This window comes from Pleurodeles waltl, chromosome 1_1 (genome assembly GCF_031143425.1).
Source record: "Pleurodeles waltl isolate 20211129_DDA chromosome 1_1, aPleWal1.hap1.20221129, whole genome shotgun sequence".
NCBI lineage: Eukaryota > Metazoa > Chordata > Amphibia > Caudata > Salamandridae > Pleurodeles > Pleurodeles waltl.
Window position 1 is genome coordinate 946,574,083 of NC_090436.1, and position 17,678 is coordinate 946,591,760.

At 43.6% G+C, this 17,678-nt stretch overlaps 1 protein-coding gene across 1 annotated transcript in view; it reads right to left on the reverse strand.

Moving 5' to 3' along the window:
- LOC138289659 (alcohol dehydrogenase 1-like) overlaps positions 1 to 17,678 on the reverse strand; it is a 455,985-nt gene that overhangs the window by 171,245 nt on the left and 267,062 nt on the right. The window contains exons 6-7 of the mRNA XM_069230191.1: positions 11,849 to 12,109; positions 6,351 to 6,486 (exon numbers count right to left, since the gene is read on the reverse strand). Coding sequence (XP_069086292.1) covers positions 6,351 to 6,486; positions 11,849 to 12,109 — 397 coding nt within the window. The remainder of the gene's footprint in view (positions 1 to 6,350; positions 6,487 to 11,848; positions 12,110 to 17,678) is intronic.

The window sequence follows — 17,678 nt, forward strand, 5'->3', positions numbered from 1 at the left end:
ATAATAACAATTATGATCTAGGGAGTGGAACAACATGTCAAGTATGCTATCAATGTAGGAGATATGCATGTTATCGAGGAATAGTTATAAACCAATGGCCATGCCCAGGGGACTTATGCTATGCTGTCCCCAACCAATGAAAGACAGTAATTTTTATGCAATAGAAAAAAGTTGGATAAAGGAAAAGCTTTAACGAAAAGTGGGGCCACCTCTTTTTCACTAATTTTCTGACATCTTATTACTGTGTAATATTTCATGTATTTCAGTTATTTTAACATTGAATAAATCAGCAAAATTGTTGCAGATGTGCCTCAAGACTTATGTCCCCTGGGCATGGCCATTGGGCCCAGTGCCATGTATGGGGGCCCAAGTTAGGCCCCCCCAATAGCACTTTGAAAAAATATAAAAAATAACTCACCTGGGTTTACCTGGGATGGGTCCCCCCCATCCTTAGGTTTCCTCCAAGTGTTGGTGCGGGTGGGTAGGGGTGTCCCTGGGGGCAGGGAAGGGCACCTGTGGGCTGTTTCCATGGTCTCGGGCCATGGAAAAAGCCCCACAGGTCCCCCTAACGCGTGCCCTGACCCAGGTGTTAAATAATGGTGCTAAGGAAGCTTAGCGCCATTATTTAAGGCCATCCTCCTCCGATGCGTGATTTTTACATGGGAGGATAAATAAGGCGCTAGGGCCTTTGAGACATTTTTTGCCCGGGAACCTCTACCGTGCATCTCAATGACGTAAGGTAGTTTTCCGCAGGCACAAAATGACTTTAACATCAATATATAAATATGGATTTAGGTTTGCGCCGGATTTGCGTAAAAAATAATGATGCAAATATGCCGCAAATAGAGTATAAATATGCCCCTTAATGGGTGCACACTTGAGTCCTATGAGTGCTACATGTTTGTGAATTCATAATGCACACATACTACAGCGATGCTCATGTCTTGTTGTGATATCACAAGTTAGTCATGGTTATCCCTTTTGGATATTGGCAAACTCTTGTGAGATTTTATATTCAGTTGTAATGGTGTGATTTGAATGCCAAGGGAAGACACACTTTTTCACATGTTTGGCAAAAGAATGTCAACCCTTCTGAATCATCTGAGAAAGAGAAGATCTATTAATAGGCCGTAGGGATCTTAGAAACCTTTGAAAGATATGTGAAACCTAGAGCCGATGTTTTGGGTACAATGCATCACCTTAGTCAGAGGCCACTGTGCCCAATTCCACACCGATTTTCAGTTCTAACTATGTGGACAGCCAAATATGACTTCACATACGGCTGACAATGATCCACAAATTGGTAACTTGCAGATATAAATGCATTTAGCACTGGGGAATTCTTGTTGGACTGTGTTCTTTTACTCAGTATTAACACTCACACAAGGTGTTAGACCTGTCATCGTTGGTGTGGTCTTCACCCAAAATGTCTGCCTCCACCCCTCCTTTTTTCTGAATCTCTTTTTTATTCTTGAGCACTTCACCACCCCTAACCAGTGCTAAGTCTGTGTGCTCTCACTCTAAAACATGGAATAATTGGCTTATACCTAAGTGACATATTTCATTCACTTGTAAGTCCCTATTTATGGCATTACCTGTACCCAGGACATGTAAGGTAAATGCTACACGTGGGTCTGCAGCACTCACTGTGAAACTCAATTAGGTGACCCTTCTAAACATGTCTCAGGCCTGCCACTGCAGCCTGTGATTCAATTTTAAAAATGCCAATTCAGCTTGGCAAAAAAACATTTTCTAGGTCTAAACCTTCCTTTTTAGAAGATATAATTAACCCCTGAGATAGGCCCAAAACTGGCCACAGAGCAGGGTGCACTGTATTTGGGAAACAGGACGAATATAAATTTTAGAATGTAGTGAAAAAGTTAGTTTTTCACTACTGGAAGGCATATCTCTTCTATTTCATAAATTTGGGTTACCTTATTACATTTAATAAGTGCTACCTTTTGATTAGGAACAGATTAGGATGCCACATTTGGACTAAAATAAATTGTAATTTAAACTCCTCTTTGATGGCAAAGTCAGATTTTAGTCACAATTCTGAAAATTACACTTTTAGAAAGTTGCCATTTTCTTGTCCTAACCATTTGGTTCCTGCGGCCATGGTCCTGGGTCACATGACTTAGAAAAGATTTTCAGTTGGCCTTTGTGTATTCTCTCAGACAGTGAGACAAAGAGAGGACTAGGCATTGGTAGGATGGGCCATCCTGTCAGGATGGGTCGGGTAGAGCTGTTCCCCGCACCACATACATTTCAACGGGCCATTCCAGCACTAACAAAAAGGAATCTGATACCATTCTTTTATAACCCCGGACTGCTTGGAGGTGTGGTGAGAGAAGGGAAGAACTTCCAGAACCAGATGTGGTAGTAGCCAGGATGTTACTCCTACATCAAAGGCTGACATCAGGTATGAATATTGGACCTCCTGACCCACCCCTGCAGTACACTCTTAGACCTGTGGACACTACAGAAGGACTGCCTTATTCTCCGGGAAACTATCCTGCTGATTGAGGCCTTCCATATTCCCCAGAAAACTGCCCTTCTTGTAAAAGAGGACTGCCTTGCTGCTTGAGGCCGCCTTGTTCCCAAGAGGACTGTCCTGCTACCTGAGGCCTGCCCTGCACTGAGAAGGAAGAGTGGACCTGCTCCCTTCATCCCAGGCCACCTGAGTGAGCCCATGATTCAGTCAGCTCCCTTGTCTGAGTTACAGAGACACAACAAGCTTCAAGGAGCTCCCTTCAATTGCCCAGCTGACCTGCTGCGCTGGACCTACATTGACCAGTAACTGGACATGCTTGAGCCTTGCTGGCCTCTGACAGAGTGAGGCATGATTAAAAAGAGGGGCTTCCCCGTGTTCTGGACCACTGGCTGTCATCAGAGTGAACTCATCTTCAAGAAAAGAAGAAATTCTTTATGGCAATGGATGGGCCCGCTCCCACCGAGACAACTGTCAAAATGAATCTCTGTTGAGTCTGACTCTTTGTGCTATACTGAAATCAGTGACAACTGGCAACGCAAGAACTTCACTTGAGCTACAGCAACGAGAACCTGCTGTGATCACCAACGCGAAGCTCCAGCAATGACCATTTGCAACTCCTGAATGGATATTCGCACTACAGCAAAAACTGCCCATGATGCCAGGCCAGCTCTTTGTGCTGCAGTGCCGGTCATCCATGACACTCTTCCTATTCTACATGGCCTCCTCCACCACAAATGGAACTCTTCACCCACAACTTTGAGAAAGTAACTTTCAGCTGGACTAAGCTGGTCCTTGTATCTTGCCCGTGCTCCATTCCGGTCAGCATTAATTTGTGACTATCCCTTGACCTAGCATGATCAGATGACCACGAGTGGCACCTTGTGCTTTTAGAAGCTATCCACCTAAATCTTTGAAATTGAATTTCTTCAGTCCTCCTGATCAGATTTCTGTCATTCTGGTACCATTACTTGAATTTAAGTTTATTTAACCCTATTGTTCTAAATTGGTTTGGGATTTTTCTTGTGCTTTCACTCTATTCCTGTTTGTGTGCTTCGTAAATACTTTATGTATTTCCTCTCAGTTAAGCCTGGCTGCTTTATATCAAGATACTAGAGGGGTAAGCACAGGATAATGTAGTGACTTTTGTCAGGGAATCTTGTTGTTGTCCAAGTGGGGCTTCCATCCCCCTCAACCAATATCCCAAGTTCTTACTCAAAGGGTGTGGATTTGGAGGGCCAAGACATGGATTGTCTAGACATTTTGAGGTCTCCCATATACTCTTGGGTGTGTGAGCATTCACAACCTCCTTTCTGAATCTGAAATAAATTCACTTCCAAGGTGGGAAGGAAGGGAACACTCTCACACTTCACAAGAGTCTAGGGTAAGGGAAAATAGTGCAGTTGCACATCTCAGTTGTCTTTCTCAGTGCATAACCATAACTATAATATTTTGAATGAAAAAGACACCAAAATGTAACTGGTGAATGCTCTGAAGGCCAATACATTTATTTCTGTTTTGACAAGAGATCAAACACAGATTGCTGCAGTGCATACCTTAGTCTCATACAGCACCCAGTCCTCTATTAGGAAGCAGAGAGATTTACATATATAACAGAAGACCATCATGGATTTAACTGATAAGTGGTTTTGATATCATTCCAGTAGAGATCATGAGAATAGTTGCCATCTATTTGAACCCCATATTTACACAGAACCAGTCCTAAGCACAAATGGCCAATTAGTGGAGCAATATTGGCATGGCTTACGATTCAAGTCCCACCACTCCAAAGCTCCATCAGTTCCAAGCACACTCTGGCAAATAACTCTTTATGCAACTCTTGGGTTGGGAATGTCCATCTGCATAGGAAATGGGTTTGCACTCCTTCCCTCAATGCAACACTGCTTGTACAAATGGCATACTGATATTTATTGCTGCCCCCACTAGGACACAGTATAGGGACATTTTAACAAGTTAATCAAACTTTTTTTTAAAACTGTAAAATGTTTTAGATTAAATATTAATGTAAAATATATAAATTGATTTTAAACATAGACCAAAGTGGTGCAAACTATAATATTAAAGTGTAATTAACTAAATATATTAAACTAAAGTTATTTTTTGCAGATTTAGTAAAACAAATTCCTACCTAAATTAAAACATTTATATTTACTTATTATGTTGTAAGGAATATTACATGTTATGCACAGACTTAATTTAAATTTAAAATGAAATTCATTTAATTGTTTGTTAAATATTTCAAAGTAACATTTAGCTTTAATCCAAAGTGGTTATTGGATATTTTATAATAAAATATATTTACTTTTTATTAAAATATGCTTTTTAACAGTATATTAAATGTATATATGTTGTATGGAGTGCAGGAAGCAAGAGCTAAGAACTCAGCAGCTACAGTAACTGCATGTCTAGCTCATTACTTTACTCAAATTCAAGGGCCCCAGGTCACCAGTGCCAAAAATAACTCGACCACCAATGTTGTTCCGGTAACCTAAGGCAGCCCTGGGGACTCACTAAGTGGAGGTGCAAGACCAAAAAATATATATATATATATATATATATACACTGAAAAAAACTAAAGGTTGCAGGGACATTATAGTTAGGAAATAGAATTTTTGAATAACATAGAAATTCACTTAAAAAAACTTAAAGTTACAGGGACGTTTTAGTTAGACTCACATTTCAAACATAACAAAACATAGAAATTCACCAATTAGAGTTATCTCAAGTAACTATAACCTGTGCCCTAAGGTAATTGTAACACGTATTTGAAAAAAGCATGAACATTGACTGAAAAAAAACAAAAGTTACAGGGACGTTATAGTTAGGCTCACATTTCACACGCACAAATCCAGTGAAATTTAGCACTTACAGTTACCTCTGCTTAACTTTATCTTGCACCCCGTAATGCACTGCTTATGACCTCACATATTACATCACTCATGACATGGTCAATGACATCACTGATGAGATCTCAAATGACTTCAACAATGACATCTCAAATGACATCACTGATTACATCATCCAATGAGTGTATTCAGTTGATCAGTACATGCACCTCACATCAACACTAGTATACCTGCAGCTGTATAGTTCCAGATCTTCTAAGCGGCAATCTTTTGTTTCAGTAGAACAGTTTCAGAGCATCCTAGGAGGACCGTTATACTTCAATGCGACATTACAAACTGACTGTGGAAGTGCTGTTATAATTTGAATGGACTGTACTGCTAATTTTTCAAAAAGGAAACTGCACATATAATGAGCCGGAATCAGAACTTCTAAACTCAGCAGCTAAGCCTTTAAACTGACAGTGACAGAATGTCTCAGCAGAGATGATTTACTCTTACAGGTACAGTGCCAGTAGTTTTTAGCACATTTGCATTCCCTTAATATAGCAATATATTAGAATGTCCTAGCAAGGTGTCTATACTTTTTTATAGATTTTTGCAGGTTCAGGAAAAACAGTAAAATTTTCTGATGCACAAACACAAGTGTAAAGTACACATGGCAGCTACCCTTCATTCAGACTTAATAGATACAACGCGAACCCCAGCAGGACAATCTGAGCTCCATGGAAGGTGTGAGTTTATCATTCTATCTCTTCACTTTTAGAAAGAGATCATCCTTCAAGTATCCAATCTACCAATACCAGCATGCAAACACAAAATAATTATTAGATTAGAGCCAATTGAAAGGCGCAATCTTGTCATTTCTGTACAATTTTCAACCAACCGCGCAGGCAATGTTCAAAAACTGTGCAGCATCTTGTAATACAGCACTTAGCTTTTTAAAATCAGAAAAGTGACAGAATAGTATGAACGTCTCACTCATCAGGGTGTACCTCCTATAATGGCTCCTTTAAGGGTGCGCCCTGTAATCAGTAGCCAGGGGTTGATTGATAAGTGTGAACCAGGATCAGTCACTCCAACAAACACACATGTTCCTTGTCCAGGGTCGCAGGACATCAGTGCAGAAAGCTGTTGGGAAAAAAGAAATAAGGAGAGGGGCACAAAATCAGTTGGCCAAATCATTGCATTTCATTCAGACTGCTCATTCAACATGCACTGTTTGACTTATGAACTGAATAGCACTGTTTAACTCAAAAGAGTAAGTAGGTCAATTTTGCTGAATTATTCCATGTAAAAGAAATATGCTCCTCGTAAAGTATATATAATATAGCCTTTTAGCATGCCGTAGCGGGCTATACCAGCCATTAAAGGCCCGTTACAGTGTTAAAGGCCCGAGCCAAACACGAGCTAGAAAGGGCTATAAGGCAATTAGAACATTCTGTCACTTGAGGGTATTATGTTCTAATAAAGAAAACAAAGGCCTCAAGGAGCTCGAGGGAATTGTAATCCCTTTGAGCTCCATGAGGCCTTTGTACACAGCAACAGCTGTGAACAACAATATTGGGAATGTTGGAGCTCAGGCTTCTATCAGCCATTAGAAGCCCAGAACACTCCATTGTATTCAATTGCACTTCCAATATTCCAATGTTTTAATATACAGTAAACAAAACACTGAATCCTTTTTTTTCAAAGATCATTTATTTCATGTGTGATTTTCCAGTTTGGTGAATAACCTAATTCTCAAATCACTTAGCCTCCTGAAGTGTAGCGAAACCTAGTACGGAATCAATATAAGGTCATCTCTACCAGCTTTCTACCAAAGACAAAATCATCCTCCACACCCAGTTTCTAAACACTCAACAAAACTTCCTAGGTCACAGCCTCACTTACGTTGCGCCCCTACACTCCTGTCAGTCTTTTTCTAACGGAAATGTAGAAATTACATTAATTCTCCCTGTGAGGCGTGAATTAATCATTTTATTTTGCAGATAATAAAATCCAATACAATTAAAAAAAGAAAAAAGAAAGAGACAATCAAAAATGCAAGAACAATCAAAGGCTAAGTTCATGCTAAAAACACACAATGATCTAAACACACATAACATATTAAAAAAGAGACATTCCTGCCGAATAGTATAAAACCATCCTGGAATATAAAAATAGAACGAGCCACCAAAGCTCAGAACCCCACATAGTACATAAAAAACAAAATACGTAAGACCCGGGTCCTGAAGTGCATATTGCATTAAATAATGGCTACATTAAATACCAACATATGCTGTTAGGACTCCACAACCTACCCAATCATGGGCAGTAGGGCAAGAGCGGGAAAGAATTCCAATTCTGCTTATCCATAGCTCGCTGTGCCACTGAATTTAGATTGGGAAATTTTGATAAAGTTAGTCAATCACACATTCAGCAATGAATTAGCTTGGGTCAGAGACTGGATGATAGCCTGTCGACAGGAGCAAATTCCCAGGTTGTTCCATTTGCTCCGAAGCAGAAATCTACAGACTACATGATCAATAGTTTTTTCCGCATTGCTACAGCCTCTGCAAGTCATGCCTTCCCCGAGAGATAACTGCCATAGGGGTAGATGTTTAAAAAAAAAACAATTGCCCATCCTTAAGGCCATAAAGGCCTTTTTCAACCGAAACCCATAAGAACATGAAAGATAGCTAGAAGGCGTACCTGGCTTCAAAGATTTGATTACTGACCAGGGATGCTTCCGTTGAGCAAGGAGGGAGCGATCCGAGTGAATGGACTTTTTACATCTAGGTTGAACAGGGAATGGGGGGGGGGGTTACTCACCCAAAGATCTTCAGCTCCCAGTTGCCATTTACATTGAACCAAAAAATGGGAGTAAGATCCCTTAAATTTTGACTCACTGATTTCTTGCCACAAAACTGCCTCCAGGCGTCCATCCGTAGCCCCACGCAACTTATGACAGAGCTTCAAAAAAGCACTGACACCAACTGCCACCTGATCCGGAAGCTCAAATTCCAACCCAACCTGCGCGGGTGAAGCAAGGCGCGGAACATGGAAGACTCTCATGTAGATCTTATTGACCAGCCTATTTAATAGGTAAGAGCCTTTGCCCAGCAAAATTTCTTGACCGTAGGCCACTGAGGGGATAATCTTTGCTCTCATCACTTCCATTAGGGGAAGAAGGGTCAGCCCCTTTAAAACTTTGGATAATTTAGAGAAGGCCACCTGCAATGCCACAGCTTTGAATTCAATCTCCTTTTTATGTTTAACAAAGCTGCCCCTAGAATCGAAGTGCCCCCCTAGATATTTATAAGACTGGTTGGAAACGAGTTTACAGTTTTTATAATACCAACTAGATCCCAAATGTTTTTGACTTCCAAAGGAGACCACTTTGGTTTTAAGCAAATTAACTTCCAATTGATTTGTGGGAGTATAAGATACAAGTTAGTTAATCAGCCGTTGAAGGCCAATCTTAGTGTAACTGAGCAATGCAAGATCATCAGCGTAAAGAAGATGGCTGAGCGCAAGGCTAAAAATCTTAGGGGGGTGAGAATTAACAGCTTCAGGAGACGTTGACATATCTGCGTTGAACAGATTAAAAAGAAGGGGTGCAAGTACACAGCCCTGTTTCACACCACGATTGGTGGGAATTTTTCTAGAAAGGGCGCGCCCATCACCAAGTTTAATATGGATCCAGGTATCTGTATGGAGTTCTATATTAACATCCAGGAGAACTGGAGGAATACCCCAGTTTTGTAGTTTAGCCCACAGGGCACTACGGGGGATCCGGTCGATAGCTGCCCTGAAGTCAACAAAACAACAATTCAATGTCAAACCAGGCAGAATCGCCCTGTCGATCAGAATAGAAAGTGCTAATAAATTTGTTGATGTGCCTGAACCTATAAGAATTTGCTGCAAAGTGAGGCCAAACAAACAAAGGGGGATTACTTGTCATTTTGCAACTACAATAGGAAAGATTCCTGTCTGTTACTCCTCACCAAAACAGCTCAGTTAATACAGTGTCAGCTATCAATCACATCTGGTGGCTGTTAAATCCTTTTCTATTCCATCACATTTGATGGCTGCTACATTCTGTTTATTCAACAACTCATGTGCCATTTTCTCTTGTTATTTGAGACAAGAAAAATGTTTTTGGAATGCTCACAGATCATTTTCATCTCTTGATAAAAATCCTATAGCAGAGCATAATCTTGTGTGATTTCCAGCACTAAGATTAATTTAAGCATTCCATCCATCATCTTGTTGTTGTTGCAGTTGATGCCCTAAGTGTGATGGGTATGCCCAGTTGTGGGTCCCTTCCCTTGCTCACTTGGGGGCAGATTTATACTTTTTGACGCAAACCTGCATTAGCACAGGTTTGTGTCAAAAAGTATAGTGCCGGCTAGCGCCATTCCATGATGCCGGCCGGGCGTAATATTTATGGAATGGCGCTAGCCAGCGCTAAGGCCCCATTAGCGTCCTTATAAAAGGGCCAGGGAGCTGGTGGGAAAACCGGGGCTTGTGAGCCAAAATATGGTGCTACACTGTTTAGAGGCAAAACAATTGGCTCTAAACAGTGTAGTACCATTTTCTGGCGCACAAGACCCATGGACATGGCTCCTGTCTTAGTAAAGACAGGAGACACGCCCACCACCCCAATGGCCTTGCCCAGGGGACATATGTCCCCTGGGCATTGCCATTGGGGCCAGCGCCGTGCAGGGGTTTGTCAAAAAAAAAAAAAATCACCCAGACTTACCTTGGATGGGTCCCACATCCTTAGGTGACCTCCTGGTGTGGGTAGTGGTGGGTGGTGAGTGTCCCTGGGGACAGGGAAGGGCACCTGTGGGTGATTTCCATGGTCTCTGACCATGGAAATCTGCCTACAGGTTCCCTGACGCCTGTCCAGACCATACGTTAAATAATGGCGCTTAGCAAGCTTAGCGCCATTATTTAAGGCCCCTATCCCCCGTTCTGGATTTTAGCACAGGGGGATAAATATGGCGCAAAGGCCATATCGTCCTTTTCTGGACAGGAACGCCTACCTTGAATCTCATTGATGCAAGGAAAGTTTTCCCCTCAAGAAAATGACGTTAACTCCATTACTTTGGTGCTAGACGTGTCTAGCGCCAAAGTATAAACATGGAGTTAGGTTTGTGTTGAATTAGCGTAAAAACAAAATGACGCTAATTCAGTGCAAACCAAGTATAACTACGGGCCTTGGTTTAAGCATCAAGCTATAACCTAAAGAAGACTCTGATGTGGTGCAAAACCGGTCTGCGGTTGCTTTAATTTCTTTTTGCAGGGGCTTCACATGGCATTGCAGGGTAAATGCTCCCATAAGGAGCAGGGCTGGTTCTGATTAGCATAAGGCAGGCCTTTGTCTATGGTGAAAAATGATGGACTGAAAAGCTTCTCAAGCAATTACCAGTGGCTGACCTTTGTTCAAGTATTCCATCCATCACTGTGTTGTTTTTGTTGATGCTGTTGGCTTAGTGTGACAGGTATGCCCAGACATAGATCCTGTGTCCACTGTGCCACAGGAGTCAAACTACACCCTACTGAAAAGCTCCAAGTATGGTGAAACTGATCTGGGGTGGCTTGTGATCGATCCTTCATGGAGGGGGCCTCACCTTCAAATTCAGTGAGGGCTGTTCCAATGAGGACAGAGTCAGTACTGATTTGCGTAAGGAGGGTCTTTGTCTAGAGTGGCATAGTGAGTGAAAACGATGCCCTGGAATGTGGCCCGGGTGATTGCTAGTGGCTGAGATTAATTCAAACACTCCATTCAACACCTTGTTGTTGTTGCTGATGGAGAAGCGGGGTACACTATTTTGGCAGCAACTTTGTAAAGGACGCAGCCACAAGGACAGGAGTGTCCCAGAAAATGAAAACAGCAGATTCAAAACCAATTCAAGTCCGGGAAAACCTTAAAAATGGTGTCATTTAAGGCTACCTTCAAAAATCCAGCATGAAACAGGTGGAAATAGAGGCAGACCTGGGTCAACATTCCTAATAAAAGCACTAGTGAAAGAACTGCTCTGAGGAAGGCATTCAGCTATCATAGATGAATCGAGTAGTATGGTCAGTGGTAGTAGGAAATAGGCAGCTTGCATGCAGTGAAAGGCCATTTCTTTGGAACTAGTTCACAATGATCAGTTGCAATCAACCTACCACTTCCTCTTCAGAACACAAACATGAACTCATCTTTCCTGAATGCTCTATGAACCCCCTCATTTAACAAAAGCAAAGTCAGCTTTAGTTAATTCTTTGTGCACCCATTCCGTAAGTCAAAAGCACCTTATATCATAATATCTGGCGAACAGTGATAGGCAAATAAAAATAATGTGTTCCATCTCAGAAAAGGTTCTGACAGGTTATTTATGGGAGTGTATCATTCTGTCACTGGAAAAACATATGTACCCCGAAATGCTCTTACGTTTAAAATTAGTAATACATTTTTCACCTGCAATTGTTAAGCTATAAGAAGGTACTGTATACGTACCACAACACCAGTGCTTCCAACACATTCAAAAGCGTAGTCAACTCCCCCATTGGTCAGCTCACAGATCACTTCATGAATGGGCTTGGTGCAGTCCTTGGCACTGATACACTCAGTGGCTCCTATTTCTTTTGCGATTGCAAACTTGGTTTTGGTTCTTGCTACAGCAATGATCCTCGAAGCCCCAGATACCTTGCAGCCCATGAGAGCTGACAGGCCAACTCCTCCCAGACCAAAAACAGCACAAGAAGAGCCAGGTTCAACCTACGTACATGAACAGACAAGGAAAGGAAACCCAAAAGTATGTCAGATGGTACAGCTTGGTAAAGTTACATTCAATCTGCAAAGATACTACTGCACAAAACAATGAGTTATGGTTTAGCTTAGATTAACGAGAGGTTACTCCTACAACATAAAATCTCACAATACAAGCAAATCACCAGTAAAGGTAGTAACCTAACTTAAACTCCCAACCCCACAAGCCCTTTTTTTTTATAACTTCACACATAATTCCACAAATTCAGTACTACTGAACTTTTCCTTTGTTCAGCCCTCCCCGAAAGCATGGACCAGTAACTACTATCCATCCACTACTCCCATTTTAGGAAGTGTTTTAGGAATTACGTTTTTCTTTGTTTTTAAGCACTTTACAGGAGTGTTCGTGTTTTCACCCGCTACAAGCTCCATTTCTGTAAACAGGTTTGTAAACCATTTTCTTATCTCATCACATTAACTCTGTATTTAAAGACCGAGATCAAAGGACAGATGCTGTTTTCCGAGGGCACCTATTTACCTTTGTTTCTATGACTTCAAAGTGAGAGGATTCTTTTGTTAATGTCCCGGTATTCCATACCCATCCCCCAAATCCCCTCCCGCTTCGCTGCTTGACCAGTCACATGTGGCCATCCCTCACCGTTGCTTACCCACTTCTTGCTAGCCCTGTCCATTCATCATTGCTTGTAATACTGTGGAAGTTGTATTGAAACCTCATAAACATGTAAAGAATGCGTCTGAGTTGTTTGATATGTTGACTTCCACATATTACCTGGGTCAAGTCTCCCATCTTCAGCAGGATGATCAACGTTTTTGCTTAAATGCCAGTTTCCGGGTGTCATGCTCTGTTTTGAACATCATTCAGCTATTTATAATTCTCTTATATTTAAGCAGTGTTTTCAGCGGTGGAGCCTACATATTCAGTGTTTTCACATACACCGAGCTCCGTTTCTGTAAACAGGCCTGTACATTTTGTTCTTATCTCATCACATTTATTGTGCATTCAAGGACTGAGCCAAATGCCAGAAACCTTTTTCCCAGGGCGCCTGTTTACTTGTCTTTCACTGACTTCAAAGTGTTTTTATTCACCCGTTTCTCTATCTCCTGTTGCCTCTTTCCCTCTCCCATGGCAGGGATCAGAGATCTGAAACCACCACAGGTTCAGGCCAGATGTCTGTTCTGTTTTCTTTGTGTTTGAGTCACAGGAATAGAATGATATTTTAGCTAAGAGTACCCATCCTTTTTCCCTTGAATGCAGTGCAAGATTTATACCTATGAGTTGACTCAACACGCTGTGTTAAAAAGTTGGAACTGTAGGCCCGTATTTATACTCCGTTTGCGCCGAATTAGCGTCGTTTTTTTCGACGCAAATTCGGCGCAAAACTAACGCCATATTTATACTTTGGCGTTAGACGCGTCTAGCGCCAAAGTATGGGCAAATAGCGTCATTTTTTTGCGTGAACGCTTTCCTTGCGTTAATGAGATGCAAGGAAGGCGTTCCCATCTAAAAATATGACGGCGACGCAAATGCGTCGTATTTATACTCCCGGGCAAAAATCACGCCCGGGAGTGGGCGGGGCAAAAAACCCAGCATTTGCGCCACTTTTTAACGCCTGGGTCAGGGTAGGCGTTAAGGGGGCTGTGGGCTCAAAATGAGCCCACAGGTGCCCTCCCATGCCCCCAGGGACCCCCCCTGCCACCCTTGCCCACCCCAGGAGGACACCCAAGGATGGAGGGACCCATCCCAGGGACATTCAGGTAAGTTCAGGTAAGTATAATTTTTATTTTTTTTTAATTTCTTTTGGTGGCATAGGGGGGCCTTATTTGTGCCCCCCTACATGCCACTATGCCCAATGACCATGCCCAGGGGACATAAGTCCCCTGGGCATGGCCATTGGGCAAGGGGGCATGACTCCTGTCTTTACTAAGACAGGAGTCATTTAAATGGCGTCTGGGCGTCGAAAAAATGCCGCAAATCGGGTTGAGGCGATTTTTTTGCCTCAACCTGACTTGCCCCATTTTAAGACGCCCTAACGCCATTTTCCCCCTACGCCGGCGCTGCCTGGTCTACGTGGTTTTTTTCCACGCACACCAGGCAGCGCCGGTCTGCTAGCGCCGGCTAACGCCATTCCATAAATACGGCGCCCGCATGGCGCTTCAGAATGGCGTTAGACGGCGCTAAATTGTTTGACGCTAAACTGCGTTAGCGCAGTTTAGCGTCAAAAAGTATAAATATGGGCCGTAATGTTTCTTGAGACGCTATTGTGCCATATTTGCAAATAACTCGGTTCAGACCTTGTGCTCTATACAACAAGCAGAACACAGTAGAATCAGTGTCACACATTCTGGGACTCTAAACACAAATTGTTGTTGGGGCTAAGCTCAAGGATGCTGCTTAGCATTTAAAGATGTAAATGCTTTGATATTTTTATTTGTACAGAGGTTACATTTATTTCATGCAACATCATTCTTTAGCAGGACTAGCCTATAAAGATATATAACACTTTATAAGCACTTCTCATTGCAAACTTTCCTTGAATGAGGGATTTGTGCCTGCCACACTTCTGGCATTGGCCACTGTCACACATTTTGTATCTGTGCCACATCCACATGCACAGATCAGATGCTTCACAAGCAGCATATTTTTCGCTTTAGAAGCTTGTTTTGAGAAGATGAATTGTAAACAAAGTGCATTTGTATCCAATTTTCACACACACAGATTGGGTAAATCGAGGGCAGAAAAGAGAAACAACATTGTTTCACCTCACATGAAGGCTGCTCCCGCAGCACTGTAGTTGATAGAAAACAAGCATTCAACTCCACGTAATTCAACACAAGGCCACACAATTAAGTGCCACACAATGCTGCAACACATAAATCCATTCCACATAATTGCACTACACACAAGACATTTAGGCCCTCATTACAACCTTGGCGGTAAATGCCGCCTACCGCCATGCTGACAGCCGCCAACATACCGTGACCACGGCGGTATACCGCTACGGGTATTATGACCCACACAGAGAAATCCGCCACTATACAGACACCCACACAAGCCGCCAGCCCAAAGGTCCGTGATAAATTGGTGGTACCAAAACCCACACCGTTACGCAAACAGGAATACGCCCACAGTATCAGGAGCCACGAATCACCACAGAGGTCTTTCAACCGTGGTAAACCATTGGAGGTACACACCGCCGCGCTGAAAATACCCACACATTTACAAAACACCACCACATTGGAAAATTCAAACTACACACACCTGACACACACACACCCACCACACCCACACACTCACACCACAATAAAACACACACCCACATTACCCACAAACCTTTCAATTGAAAAAAAAGATTGCCAACAGAGAGAGACACAAGCCAGGACCACCCAGTCAATCTGAGCCACAGACCACCATCACAGTCCTACTGGACTCTGGTAAGTCATATCTTTACTACTATATCCCCCACTCTACCTCCATGCCATCACAAACTCCTACCCCTAACCTTACCCCATCACTCCACCACCTCACATATACCCTACTATCACAACCCACACATCCCAAAACCAAGCCCTGCATGTAACATCAATCCATGGACCCCCATCACAGACCTGCATGGACACCCATCACCACAGCATGCCCAATAGAGAGAATCACCTAGCCCACAAAATCACCATGCACACAAGGCAAAGCTGACAGGGCAATCACAACCATAAAGGGAAACACTCCCATGCACAAGATGGCACACGCAGATACAATAACATTGCATTTTCATCCCCACAGGACCCCTAACCAACGTCACCGGAGAGGAGTTGCCAGCAACATCCAGTCCCCCCTCCCCAGAGGAGGCCCACAGTGATGACAGCAGCTCTGCACGCCTGGATCACATTGACCAACCTGGCCCATCAGGGGCCTCTGGACAGTCGGTTACCCTGCCACAATCCCATCCCACCACAGACCCTCCCCCCTAAGGAAACGCCAGCACAGCACCCTCCCAGCGGGCCCATGCCACTGTCCCCAGGACACATCAATCAGCAGTGTGTACACCACTACAGGGACCCCAGACAACCCCACAAACACAGGACGATCAGGGACCTGGGGTCAGTGGCAGTGGTCACATGGTTCAGGGGACAGATGCACAGGACAACAGGGAAGTTGGGAGGACTGCTGTGCGAAAGGGGGAGGACAGGCCCAGGGAACCAGCTCTCAAGGAGGAACTCACCAACATCCTGGGAGCATACCACCATTCCCAGGAGACCATGGGCCAGATACTGTACAAGTTGCAGGAGACCTAGCTGCTGCAGGAGGGACAGTACTTGGGGATCAGGGAGGACCTAAAAACATCTACACCATCCTGGTCACCATTGCAGGGGTGCTGGCTGACATGGGCAACACCATGAGGGAGGCAGTGGCACAACAAAGGGCCCCTGACACTAGCCACACTGAAGAACAGCCCTCCACCTCTGCCGGCGCTAGTGGACAGGAGGCCCTGCCACAGGACCAACAGGCCACCAGCACCCCACCCCCTGCAGAAGGAGAACCACCCCGCAAACCGTCCCTGCGATCCAGGCAGAAGCCAGAGAACATTGCCAAGACCCCGCCAGGAAATAGGACTCTCCGGTTGTCACCTTTCTGTCCCACTCTGTCACCCTGTCCACCTTGAACTGCCATTACTCCCCTTTGCCCCATTGGACAATGCACCTGTGATACCAAGAGACTGGACTCTAACTGGACATTCCTCCACCATCACCCCAGGCCATTGCACAGCCACCTCTACGTATAAGCACTTAAATAAACACCCTTGGAACAAATACAAATCTTGAGTCTGTTAAATGATTGAAATATGTATTAGTACAACAGTCTGAAAACCTTGCAAGTCATATGTACAGTTATATAAACATTGGCATTACCTTTAGTGGGCAGCAGTAAACATACCAGGAGCCAGAGTGGGCCACAGAAGTCTGAAATTAGAGATGCCAAAGGGTACAGCAAGTGGCCATAGACATAGGAAAATCAGGCTGCCATGTACAATGTCCAACAGGAAACTGAAAAGTAAAGCGAAGTTACAGTGTCTCACCTCTGTGTCACTGGAAGTACTGCTGGATGATATTACTTCTGTTGTCCACATCTCCTTCCTCTGCCTCCTCTTCCTCACTCTACACAGGCTCCACCACTGCCACACGACCATCACCAGGCTCATCCTCCTGCAGAAAAGGCACCTGGCATCTCAAGGCCAGGTTGTGCAACATGCAACATGCAACGATGATATGGCACACCTTCTTGGGTGAGTAGTACAGGGATCCACCTGTCAGATGGATGCACTGGAAGGTCCTCTCAATTATCCTCCTAGTTCGCCCATGTGCCTCATTGTAACATTCCTCTGTCCTTGTCCTGGCATTCCTCACTGGGGTCAGTAGCCATGAGAGGTTGGGGTAACCAGAGTCACCTGCAAATATCAAGGGGCAACTGTCAGACACACACTAACCCTTAGGGACAACCCCATACCCCCACACCAACATATACTGGGTAGGGACCTTGGGCTCACCTATTAGCCAAACCCGG